Below are 12,757 nucleotides of genomic sequence, written 5' to 3'. Positions count from 1 at the left end.
TAAAATGAATAACTCCTAGGGATGTAATATATAGCATGTTGACTATAGTTAATAACTTTGTTGTAAACACTATTTGAAAGTTGCTAAGAGAGTAGATCTTAAAAGTTCTCATCACAAGAAAAAAAAATTATTAACTATGTGTGGTGATGGGGACGCCTGGGTGGCTTAGTCAGTTAAGTGTCTGCCTTTGGCACAGGTCATGATCCCAGGGTCCTGGGATCGAGACCTGCATCAGGCTCCCTGATCAGTGGGGAGCCTGCTTCTCCCTCTGCCTGCTACTTCCCTGCTTGTGCTCTCTCTCTGGCAAATAAATAAAATCTTTAAAAAAAAAAAAACTGTGTGGTGATGGATGTTAACTAAATTTATGAGATCATTTCACAAAATATATATATATTGAATTATGTTGTACACCTGAAACTAATGTTATATGTCAATTATGTCTCAGGGAAAAAATGATAATAAGAGCTATGGAGAAAAATTAAATAGGACAAGGGTGATAGGAAGTACACTGGTTGAGATGCTATTCTATACAGGGTGGTCAAGGATGGCTTTTCCAATTTGGTGATGTCTGAGTTAAGTCTTGAAGAAAAGTGAAGGAATAAGTGATGCCAATATCAAGAGTAAGAAAATTCCAGGCAGGGGAATCATCAAACTCATACGCAGAGGGGTCAGAATTAAGTTACAAAAAAATTTACAGAAGATAGAGTCAGGTTGACAGAGAGCCAGATCACACAGGGCTATATAAACAACTGTAGAGACTTTGGTTTTTATTCTGAGATGGGAAACCACAGAAAGCTTTAAGTCAAGAAGTGACATAATCTGACCCACATTTTGGAAGAATCACCCTGGCTATTGTGTTAAGAAATAATTTTAGGCAGGCAATGGAGGAAGTAGAGACCAGTTAATAGGCTACTGCACAGATCAAATGAGAGAAGACTGTGGCCTAGATGTGGATCAGCTGAACTTTTACATGTAAAGGCTTCCAATATCTGAACTGCCCTTTCACCTGGGCATAGGTGTTAGTCACAATGTTGAAAATGCATATGCTCTATCTCAAACAGTTTCAATTAACTGCATAAAATGCCCGTATAGCAGGAATTACTTAAAATTTCCTTATTTATGAAACTCATTTTGGCTATTATTATCTCAAAGATTGTCCTACAGTGTTGTTTTTAAATCCATCCATCTTTTTTGTAATCCTTAGTATCATTACAGTCTCTTTCCCTTTAGAAGTCAATGATGGACGTGGATTCCAGGTTGAATACCCCAATGAGGACCATTTGAGCACTTAATTCAAAACAGACCTGGAAGCTGGTCCAAGTGTTTACTCACAGATTACTGGGTAAATCCTGGTCTTATTGGTATAGAACTCTTTGATCAAGCCCCCAATCTCATTTATACTTCAAAAATACTGCCAAAGTGAAAGATCTTATCACTTACTTGGACTGAGACTAACCAACACCATCCCATAAATTGCATGGCTTTCGGTACCAGAACTGTGGTGTGTGACGTTACATACAAGGTAATCTTATTTCCAACAATTCTGTTAGGATAAAGGCTCTTGTATTTGCCTCACTAGACCAGCAGAGATCTTAGCAGAGATCTGGCACACAGAAGAAACTGCCCAATTAATACTAAGAGGGAGAGGATAGATTAAAAAATTGAGTCTTTGGACTCAATCCAAATGGGAAGTACTATGGACAAGGTTTGTTGAATGGGCTTTTGGTAGTCAGGAACTGTCAGGAGAGGGAAAAAATTATGCTCTGAGAAACAAGAACTATTTCAGGGAAGAAAGAAAAAAACCCCAAAGCACCTTGATCTTGGCCTCTAGATGTTCAATAATCGTTCTTTACTCTTCCTCTTAGCAATAGAAACTGCAGAAAGAGAAAAGAAATTGATGAGACACTGGCTTTTCTTGGAATTCCAGTTGACCAGGTTGGAACATACACTTTAGGGACTCCAGTCACTCACTGTCCCCACACACATACAAAGGAAAGTCAGGGAAGACTAGAGAGTCCAGCCTAATGTAGTTACAGGAAAGGGCCAGAATCTGTCATGAACTCACAGATGTCTCCTGGATAGAGTGGTAACACCCTCCACCCCATGTGCAAACATGGTGCTGTACCAAGTCACTCGCTTACATATAATCCCACACCTTGGGGACACACAAAGTCAGAATCACACAGCCTCCCCACACCCATTGCCCCACAGCCAATCACAATCACACACACACACACACACATCCCCCAAGGGGGTCACACTAGTCACACCTGCACAGTCACAGACTCTCTCTCTCTCTCTCTCTCACACACACACACACACACACGATGCCGCACACGTTCCCAAAATCACACACACTCCCTCACCGCGGGACACAGTCCCAACTGCACAATCACCGGCCCTCTACATCCCTGTGCACGATGGTGCAGTCATGCAGTCACAATCACATACCCATTCTGGGAACACGCACAGTCCCAAGCACCCTACTCCATCACCCAGAGTCATCACCACATACAGTCACAATCACACACCACGACGACACGCGGTAACAATCACAGTCTCTCTCCCCCTCCCATCCCCTCTCCCTCCCTCCTCTCTCTCTCTTATTCTAGCTCTCTGTCTCTGTCACACTCACTCACTCACTCACTCACTCTCTCTCTTCTCTTCAGCCCGCTCCGGACACGAAATGCTCCTACCTGAACTCCTCACCCTAGTCCTTCCCTAGTTCCGGTCTGGCCCAAACTGGCCAAGTTGCACCGGACTCCAAAGGCCCCGCAGCGGCTAACTCGGGGAAGCCAACGGTCCCGCCATCCCGCAAAGCGGCCGAAATCCTGAGGAATGTAGCGTCCGCCCGCGAGTCCCCCGGAAAATGCAGGCCTCCAGATTCCTCTCAGCGCGCGAGCTGGGCTCGTGCTCATCTACAGCTTCTCCGCGCCAAACAACCGCGAGGCCCGACGCCGAGCGGCTGGTAGGCGGAGCGGGTCGGCGGGACGCACCGGCCAGGCCTTCAGCCGCCTCACCCCGGGCAGCTCGACCGTCGCCGTAGGCACTAGACGAGACGCCGCGTTCTCGGCGGACGCAGCCTCGAGCCGCAGCGTCTGTGGGAAATGTAGTCCAGGCCAGAAAAGCAGCCCCTCCGGCCAGAATGCGAGCGGACACCTGGTCCTGGCCGCCGGAATCCGACCGGCGGCGCCCGGGAGATTTCTGGAGGTTCTAGTTCGCCTTCTGCATGCAAAGGGATGACATTTCATCTTCGTCGGTGAGTGCAAGCCTCGGTCGCTCAGCGCTGAGGGTGAGTGAAGGTGGGACCTAGTCGTCTCTTTCGGGACCTAGTGGAGGCGGCGACCGGGAAAGAATCACGGTCTTGCAGGGGGAAGTGGGGACGCGCCCGAGGGACGCCCTCAGGTGAAGAAGGCGGCGGGGCAGAGGTGAGTCCGGAGATGCTGTGTTGCGACCGCAGGGTGTGACTGGGTGTTGTGTATATATGAATATGGGTCACCTATTTGGGAGAGCAGGATCGTATCTGTTTATCACCAGTTAACCCCTAAGCCTCGTCCGTAAAATGGTAAGGAGGCATCTTTCTGGAGCATCAGTTTTCTTTGAAGGTTGACAGGAGGAAAAAGTAACCTATTACATGATAGACAACATAAAAATGGGTTTTTATGTTAAAATAGACATGTTTAGTATGGATTAAAATGCTAATTTAACATGTTTTTAAAGCAAGAAAGAAGGTTGCAAAATAATTGTTATGAAATGCTTGATTTTATCAGTTGAGACCCTCAAGTTCAGAAACATACTTTCTTATGTACATTTAATGAAACTACTAAAATATTTAGGTTTAACTCTACCACCTCTTTGTTTTCTGTTTATTCCACCTGTTCACGATCTTAACCTTTTCAGAATACAGGTTCTTTTGCAGTTCTTCAATTTGTGTTTACCTGATGTTTCCTCATCATTTATACATTTTTAAAAAGATTTTTTTTTTTTTTTTTGAGAAAGAGAGCCTGCAAGTCTGTGGAAGGAGAGGGAGAGAGAATCTCTCTCTTTTTTTTTCTTTTGACAGAGAGACACAGGGTCCTTTTTGTGAATTGTACAGGGACCTCTTTATTTTGAAGAATCATGACCTATATTTCTAGAAAGCTTATATTTGTTCTCTTAAAGTTTCTTCCATTCAGTTTGCTCCTCTCTCTCTTGAACTCCTTTTATCTGGGTATTGAAATTCCTAATTTTATCTGTTATCCTTCTCATCTTTTACTACCTTTTTAAAACTTTTTTTTCCTACAACTGAGTGATTTCCACAACACAATTTCCCATATCTGCTATTAAATTTTTACTATAGCTATCTTTTTTTTTATTTCAAGAGCAGTTTTTAGGGGCACCTGGGTGGTTCAGTCAGTTAAGCGTCTGCCTTTGGCTCAGGTCGTGATTCCAGGGTCCTGGGATCAAGTCCCACATTGGGCTCCCTGCTCAGTGGAGAACCTGCTTCTCCCTCTCTCTGCTGCTCCCCCTGCTTGTGCTCTCTCTCTGTCAAATAAATAAATGAAATCTTAAAAAAAAAAAAAGAATAAACTTTTAAAAAAGAGCAGTTTTTATAGTACCTGTTATTTGTTTCCTTAATATAATATCTTATCTCTCTGTGGTATTGTGGGGGGGGGCGGTTGGTGGGTTGTTTCTGTTTTTTTGTCTTTTTCTGTTCCTTACATGTATCCATTTCCTTGGAAATTTTTTTTCATTGTTTTCATTTGTCTTTCGTATTACTAGGTTTACATTAACATTATTAGGTTTTCCCTAATTTACAGATTAATAGCTGTCCTTTCATCTTTTCTTAATGCACTAAAAAGATGACTGTAATATCTATATATAATGAGGACTTGTCAACTTGCAAGCTTCTTTATAGAACTATTGGTCAAGAATTCAGACATTTCTGGGGCGCCTGGGTGGCTCAGTTGTTAAGCGTCTGCCTTCAGCTCGGGTCGTGATCCCGGGGTCCTGGGATCGAGCCCCGCATCGGGCTTCCTGCTCTGCGGGAAGCCTGCTTCTCCCTCTCCCACTCCCGCTGCTTGTGTTCCCTCTCTCACTGTGTCTCTCTCTGTCAAATAAATAAACAAAATCTTAAAAAAAAAAAGAATTCAGACATTTGTTTGTCAGTCTCAAAATGTTAGTATTACAGGTTTTCTCCTGGGCTGTTCCATTTCTCCAGAGAAGAGTCTTCTCATCTCTCTTCTCTATAGGAGAAAAATCCTATACATGTAAAGAATGTGGGAAAACCTTCAGCAGGAAATCAATTCTCACAAAGCATGAGAAAATTCATATTGGAGAAAAACCTTTTAAATGTAATGAATGTGGAACAGCCTTTAGCCAGAAGCAATATCTCATTAAACATCACAACATTCATACAGGAGAGAAACCCTTTGAGTGTAATAAATGTGGAAAATCCTTCTCTCAAATTACATCACTTTTTGTACAGGTGAGAATTCACACAGGTGATAAGTCTTATGATTATGAGGTATGTGGGAAAGCCTTCTCACAAAGCTCATCTCTTACTGTACATACGAGAAGTCATACAGATGAGAAACCCTATGGATGTAATCAGTGCGGGAAAGCTTTCTGTTCATTCTCAGCTCTTGCTTTACATGTGAGAACACATACAGGTGAGAAGCCTTATCAGTGTAGAGATTGTGGGAAAGCATTCAGCCAGAAGTCACACCACGTTAGGCATCAGAAAATTCATACTCATTAAAGATAATATTAATGCCTTGATAGCAAAGCCTTCAGTAGGAACTTACACCTCCTACACATCAGAGAATTCATCGTGGGGTAAAACATTATGAATGTAGGAAAGCCTTTAGCAGGAGCTCAAAATATGAGATATCAGAACATTCTTATGAGGAGAAACATTAATATAATGAAAATCCTGAGTCCAACAAAATTTTCAGTAAACATCATAGTTAATGCTGAACCTTTGGAAACATTCCCATTAAAGTCAGAGACAAGGGGCGCCTGGGTGGCTCAGTCGGTTGAGCGACTGCCTTCGGCTCAGGTCATGATCCCAGGGTCCTGGGATCGAGTCCCACATCGGGCTCCCTGCTCTGTGGGGAGCCTGCTTCTCCCTCTCCCACTCCCCCTGCTTGTGTTCCCTCTCTCGCTGTGTCTCTCTCTGTCAAATAAATAAATAAAATCTTTAAAAAAAAAAAAGTCAGAGACAAGACATGGATGCCTGATATCACAAGTTAGTATAATCCTAGAGACCAGAGCCAATGCAATAAAATGAAGAAGTATAAGGATTGAAAAGGAATACATATTTTCAGATGATATAATTTTTATATAGTTATGATTATTAAAACTTTGTGATATGCATTAATAGATATTAGGTTAATAGAATGGAATATGAAGCCTACATACAGTTCAATTCTGTAAAGAAATTATGACCTAATTAAACAATGTTTTGGGTGATTATTGCCTTTCTCTGTAGAAAAAAAGATTCCTACCTCTTATCGTACATTGAAAAAAGAAAAATCCACTGTGAAAAAAAAAATCTGAAACTTTAGGAAAATGACTTAGTAAACCTGAATAGATTTTCCTAAAGTATACCTCAAAACACCCCAAAATTTCTTTTTTTAGTATTATGCCTTAGAGAAACTCCAATACAATAGAGAGAGATGTGTACCATAATGTTCTTTGCAGTGTGATTTCTGGCAGCAAAAACTATTAGCATGATTTCTAGCAGCCAAATATTGGGAGTGGAAGGAATTGGAAATGCCTGTCATTAGGTAAAAGGTTGAATAAAATGTGTTATATTTATATGATAGAATAATGTACAGCAATTTACCGCAACAAACCATATCTAAATGGATTAATAAGGATGATCTAAAAACCATGATCTTGAGTGAAAAACAAATCAAAGGGCAGATGATGCACATAATATAATAATATCTCTAACTGGAATAAAACAACATTAGATTGTATATTGGTTATGGGTATAGATATGTATGGAAAGGTATAAAAAAGGATTGGATGATTGTATGCTAAATTCGTGATGGTGATTGCCTTTGGGGACAAGGAAGAAGAATGGGATGGGGTGATGGTTACAGAGATTTTGGCTTCACATCTAAATATGTATGTTATTTAAAAACTACAAAGAAACATAAAATATTTTACTTCTACATGGTGGTAATACACATATTTGTCTTGCTATTTTTTGTGTTTGTGAAGTTCTTCATAGTTGAAAAGGTGGATTTATATTACCAATAGAAATAACGTAACAGTGGTCTCCATTTCCAGTCAGATTACTAAAGGTGTATTTTTTGAGAAGTTTTTGTAAGCTGTTAGGTCTATTGAACATCACAAACCATAAGCTATGAAAGAACTTTGGGGGGCGCCTGGGTGGCTCAGTCAGTTAAGCATCTGCCTTCGGCTCGGTTCATGATCCCAGGGTCCTGGGATTGAGCCCCACTGCATTGGCTCCACGCCCAGTAGGGAGTCTGCTTGTCTCTCCTACCCTTCCCCTGCTCGTGCTCTCTCTCTCTCAAATAAATAAATCTTTTTTTAAGTAAATAAATAAATACCAGTCCTTACTAAGTAATCCTGTCTTCCAGCTGTGTGTTGGCCTTGATACATATGCAGCTTCCTGCTCTGTCATAGAAAGAAAGCAGACCTCTCAGGCCACCTGCACCACACAACACTTTCCCAGGAACTTCTTTAGTCAGGCACCTCTTCCTTCCTCGCTCCTCACACTTAATTGTGTAAGAAGGAGTTTACCACCACGTACTGCCATGCCCTGGTGTGGCCACAGGAGCTCAGCCAAGCACTGGAGAGTGCAGTAAGAGTGGCAGAGGGGCTGTGTTCAAGAAATCCAGAGAGTCTGCAGCTGCCCCTCAAAGACCATTCCACACATTCATTTTCTAATTAGTCACACGTCAAAGGGGAGCAGAGGGACAGATGGATGGACTAGCATTCACACAAGCTGTGGTTGAAAGAATTCTGATTTTCCAAAACTGGTCTAACAGGGTGGTAGATGTGGTGATGTTAGTTGGGGTGGAAGAAGATTCATACCGTGTATTTGTTTAGTGACCCCAAAGATTTTAAATTATATTATCATTTGTATTTAATGACCATTAAATGCTCAGAAACTGATTAAGGTACCATGTTTTGACTCACAGTTTTTACGCCAAACCATTTCTTTGTTGTGTTTTGTTCTCTAAAAAATTCTAAGATTTACCCAACTCTGATTATATTTGTATTTCTCATGCCTATGTTTTAAAATTTGTATCCATGGGTTTTCTTTTGTCCCTTTCTTCTGAATCCTGGAAGAACTTTGTCTTTGACATCAGTGATATGATTTTTGAAGTGTCAATTTTTTTTTAAAGATTTTATTTATCCACTTGACAGAGAGAGAGAGCACAAGCAGGCAGAGTGGCAGGCAGAGGGAGAAGGAGAAGCAGGCTCCCCGCTGAGCAGAGACCCTGATGCGGGGCCAGGATCCTGGGATCATGACCTGAGCCAAAGGCAGACACTCAACCAACTGAGCCACCCAGGTGCCCCTGAAGTGTCAATTTTTTAAAAAATTGAGTTATAGCTCTCAGCTGCTAATACCAATGCTTCTTATAGTGGTGAAGTTTTGGTAGTTACTCAGAATTGTTAGATTCAGTTATATGCAGTTTTGTTTTTTGGTAGGGGAGAAAAATGTTTTTCTAATAGAACGTATTTCTGAAAACTTCTAATTGCTTACTATGTAAAATTACTCAACTAATTTATTAAAAATGAAATCAGAGGGGCACCTGGGTGGCTCAGTTGGTTAAGTGTCTGACACTTGATTTTGGCTTAGATCATGATCTCAGGGACATGAGATCAAGCCCTGTGTTGCTACACTCAGCATGGAGTCTGCTTGAAATGCTGTCTCCCCTCTCTTTTTGCCCCTCCCCCACTCACGTGCTCATTCTCTCTAAATAAATAAAATACAAATAAAAAATTTTAACAATACTCTCTATATATTAATTCATTGGATCCTTATGATGCAAGTATTATCATAATTCACAATTTTCCAGATAAGGAAGCTGAGGCAAGTTGTCCAAGGTAAGCTAGCAAATGATAGAGCTAGAAATCAAACCCCAGCAGCCTGGTTCTTACTCACTATGCTTTATTTCTTCTCACACAAGACCCTAGACGAGACTTTCATGAATTAGAAAAATCAATAAATGGATACTTAAAAAAATGAGTGAATAAATGAATACATGGATTGCTGAATCAAAATTAACTCATGGAAAAAAAAGAATAAGCCACTGGACAGTAAGAAAAATGATCAGAAGTGTTTTTATTTCTTTTAAGGATTTTATTTATTTATTTATTTATTTATTTATTTATTTATTTATTTATTTATCTGAGAGAGAGAGAAACAGCATGAGAGGGGAGAGGGTCAGAGGGAGAAGCAGGCTCTCCGCTGAGCTGGAAGCCCGACGTGGGACTCGATCCCAGGACTCCGGGATCATGACCTGAGTCAAAGGCAGTCGCTTAACCAACTGAGGCACCCAGGCGCCCCAGAAGTGTTTTTGTTTTTGTTTTTTTGTGTTTTTTTTGAGCTTTTATATTTGAGTTTATTCTTCATTTTTTTTTTAAAGATTTTATTTATTTATTTGACAGAGAGAGACACAGCGAGAGAGGGAACACAAGCAGGGGGAGTGGGAGAGGGAGAAGCAGGCTCCCCACAGAGCAGGGAGCCCGATGCGGGACTCGATCCCAGGACCGTGGGATCATGACCTGAGCTGAAGGCAGTCGCTCAACCAACTGAGCCACCCAGGCGCCCCTTCATTTAACTTTTAAAACACGACTATAGTTGAATATTAAAACAAAAACAATAGCAAGTAGTGAGCTATGATTACAGTCCTTCACTCATTCACTACTGCATATAAAATGCCAGCAGTGTTATTCACTGGCCCCATTAAGAGGTCTGACACTGAACACCACCCCTGGAATGATGTTCATCATCCTCAGAGGCTTCCCCATTGTAATGGCGCCATCTTTCCTGATTTGGATCAAAGTCCCCCGGTTCTACCTGGTCCATTTCATCAGTCTCTTCTACTTCCTTCCTCTCAGGTAGGAGTTTTTCCAGCAAAGAGAGTTTATCAGGAGAGAGAAAGCCATTCTCAGGAAAGTTTACCTTAAATTCAATGATTAGGCGACCCTTCTCATATGGTCTACAATAAATTGGCATGCCTTCATTTAGCACACACTTGATATCTCCATGCTTGACAATTTGACCTGGGTGAGAGGTGATGACGATGGTTCGGTTGTCAAGAGTAGATATTGGCTTTTGAAAGCCGCACAGTGCTTCAACCAGCTGTATGTCCATACACATGAAAAGGTCTTCTCCTCGCCGAGTAAAAACAGCGTGGTCCTTCTGATCTAAAACAATGATAATATCTCCTGGTTCCAGTCCTGGTTCTTGGTCTCCTTCACCATGGAATGTTATCTTCTGGCCATCCTTCATGCCTTTGTCAATATGAACTTCTAGAATCTTCTTCTCTCGAACTATCTTCCTCCCATTGCAGCTTTTACATCTATCTTTGGGACTGATCCGTTCCCCATGGCCCTGGCACTCCATGCACACAGACTGAATTTGCTGAACCATTCCAGGTCCTATCTGATGAATTCTTATTTGCATTCCAGTACCTCAGCAATTGGGACAACATTCGACTGCTCCTTTCTTACCACCTCAGCCTTCATATTTATCGCAAATCACATTCTTTTGCAGAGCTAGTTTTCGTGTTGCACCATTATATAAATCTTCTAAGGTTACTGAGAGCTGATGCACAACATTTTTACCTCTCCTTTCTCTCTGCATCCTTCCTCCTCCTCCAAAAAACATATCAAAGATGTCCATGGGGGAGCCAAAACCACCACCAGCTCCACCTTCTTTAATTGCCTATTCTCCTCCTTTGTCATATAATTCCCTTTTCTTTGCATCAGAGAGTACTTCGTAAGCTTGAGAAATCTGTTTAAACTTGTCTCCTTCATTTGGATTCTTATCAGGGTGATACTTCAAGGCCAGTTTCCTGTAGGCCTTTTTCAATTCCTCTTGGGTGGCATTGGGTTTGACCCCCAAAACATCATAGTAAGTGGTTTCTTTCACCATTTTCTACAGCCGGTGAGAGGGCAGAGGCCGGTGTTGGGGAGCAGGAAGGAGCGCGTTGCTGGGCGCAGCTCGGGCAGCTGCCGCTCCTCCGTGTCTCACCGAGCGTTCTGGAAAGTTCCCCAGAAGTGTTTTTAAAAAGTAGGTATTTGAGAGGGATGAAAACACATAAGTATAAATAAATGCAAAAGAGCAAATAAAAAAGAACAAGACCTTAAGGACTGGGAAAAGATGTCCATTGGGGAAGAACAAGGGCACCTCCCTTTTTGAAATGAGAGAGAAACAGGTAAGGGTAGCACAGAGAATAGTCATCGGGACACAGAGAGGACATGCTGAAAGATTTTATCTCCTCCCAATGTCCCAGGCCTTTCTCCATAGGCCATGGCCTTTGAGGAGAGCTTCCCACTAAAGATCTCAAGGTTGTTTCTGGGGCTTTCCCCCACCTGATCAACCCCTGCCTGGGCACAGTCCTTCTGTCACATCCAATCATCCAGGGCTCTTTCCCGTGTTCGCATAAGGAGATCACATCTGGCTTAGAAATGGAATATTCTCTTCACACACACACACACACACACACACACAGAAGAAAAGAAAAGAAAAGAAAAGAAATGGGACTTGACCAAGTTGTAGAGATTCCAGAATTCAAATCCAGTTGCTTAGAAATGAAGGAAGAGAGGCAATCCCAGATAGGATTTTAAAAGGTGGGGGGCAGGGAGGAAAGGTTTTCTGGAGATAAGATGAAATTGCCCAAAGGAGCCGCTCATTCCCAAACTTACAAAGCACAAACTACTCCCTTAAGAAAAGAGAAGAAAAAAAAAAAAAGAAGAAAGAAAGAAAGAAAAGGGAAGAGAAATTCTTCTAGGCACATGAAAGACGACCCATAAAAGCACAAATAAGAAATTCCAGAAATATTTGGAGATGGATATGCTTACCCACTGAAATTGGGCTGCTATAGTTCTGTAACATCACATCTCTATACAAATCCTTCTGAGCAGAGTCCAGGCATTCCCACTCTTCCTAAGAAAAGTCTACAGCCATATCCCTGAACATCACCAATCTCTGGAAAAAACAAATCCGTGTAGTACTAGTGAAATTGAAGGAAATATTTTAAAATGGAAGAATCAGAACTGTAAAAGGACACTGAGGAGAAAGGGTGAAAGGCTGGAGCTAGAAGTTTGTGTTATAATACAGCACAGTAAAATAATTAGAGTACATGCACGTTGCTTAAGCATGGTAGGACTTTTCCATTATCCTTATATACCTGGAAGTGAACAAAATCTATGTGGAGATTAAAAAAACAAAAAACAGGGGCGCCTAGGTGGCTCCATCAGTTAAGTGTATGGCTCTTGATTTTGGTTCAAGTCATGATCTCAGGGTCATGAGACTGGGTCCCACGTCAGGCTCCACGTGGAGTCTGCTTAAGAGTCTCTCTCTCCCTCTCCCCCTACCCTCTCCCCACCCCACTCCACTCCCACTTGTGCACCTGCTCTCTCTCTAAAAAAAAACAAAAACAAAAACAAAAAACAATGTTTATGAAATACAAAGCAAACTATAGGCTTGGTAATAAACAAATTATAAAAAAAAAAAAACACATGAATTCCTCATCTCCCATGAAGAACTAAACAAGAAAAA

At 41.6% G+C, this 12,757-nt stretch overlaps 2 protein-coding genes and 1 pseudogene across 4 annotated transcripts in view; 1 reads left to right on the top strand and 2 right to left on the bottom strand.

The window, feature by feature from the left end:
• Positions 1 to 3,082, bottom strand: part of ZNF461 (zinc finger protein 461) — a 117,289-nt gene extending 114,207 nt beyond the window's left edge. Inside the window, exons 1-2 of one of the 2 annotated variants that reach the window (XR_010408216.1) lie at positions 2,697 to 3,073; positions 1,814 to 1,874 (exon numbers count right to left, since the gene is read on the bottom strand). The gene's annotated coding sequence lies outside the window, so the exon portion shown is untranslated. Of the gene's footprint in view, positions 1 to 1,813; positions 1,875 to 2,696 lie in introns of both variants that reach the window. The other variant, XM_064581368.1, reaches the window with a different exon arrangement.
• The window catches only part of ZNF567 (zinc finger protein 567), a 67,442-nt gene extending 61,524 nt beyond the window's left edge, over positions 1 to 5,918 (top strand). The window contains exon 7 of the mRNA XM_045891360.3: positions 5,227 to 5,918. Coding sequence (XP_045747316.1) covers positions 5,227 to 5,740 — 514 coding nt within the window. The 3' untranslated portion in view covers positions 5,741 to 5,918. The remainder of the gene's footprint in view (positions 1 to 5,226) is intronic.
• Positions 5,919 to 9,788: 3,870 nt separating this feature from the next.
• Positions 9,789 to 12,184, bottom strand: LOC123855609 (dnaJ homolog subfamily A member 1-like; annotated as a pseudogene). The gene is made up of 2 exons (XR_010408218.1): positions 12,058 to 12,184; positions 9,789 to 11,235 (listed from the first exon to the last, which is right to left on the bottom strand). The product of XR_010408218.1 is annotated as a dnaJ homolog subfamily A member 1-like (transcript).
• Positions 12,185 to 12,757: the final 573 nt, after the last annotated feature.

This window comes from Mirounga angustirostris, unplaced genomic scaffold (assembly GCF_029215605.1).
Source record: "Mirounga angustirostris isolate CCGP_5_RB_7025 unplaced genomic scaffold, mMirAng1.0.hap1 SCAF_16, whole genome shotgun sequence".
Lineage (NCBI taxonomy): Eukaryota > Metazoa > Chordata > Mammalia > Carnivora > Phocidae > Mirounga > Mirounga angustirostris.
This window is presented reverse-complemented; position numbering and strand designations above follow the sequence as displayed.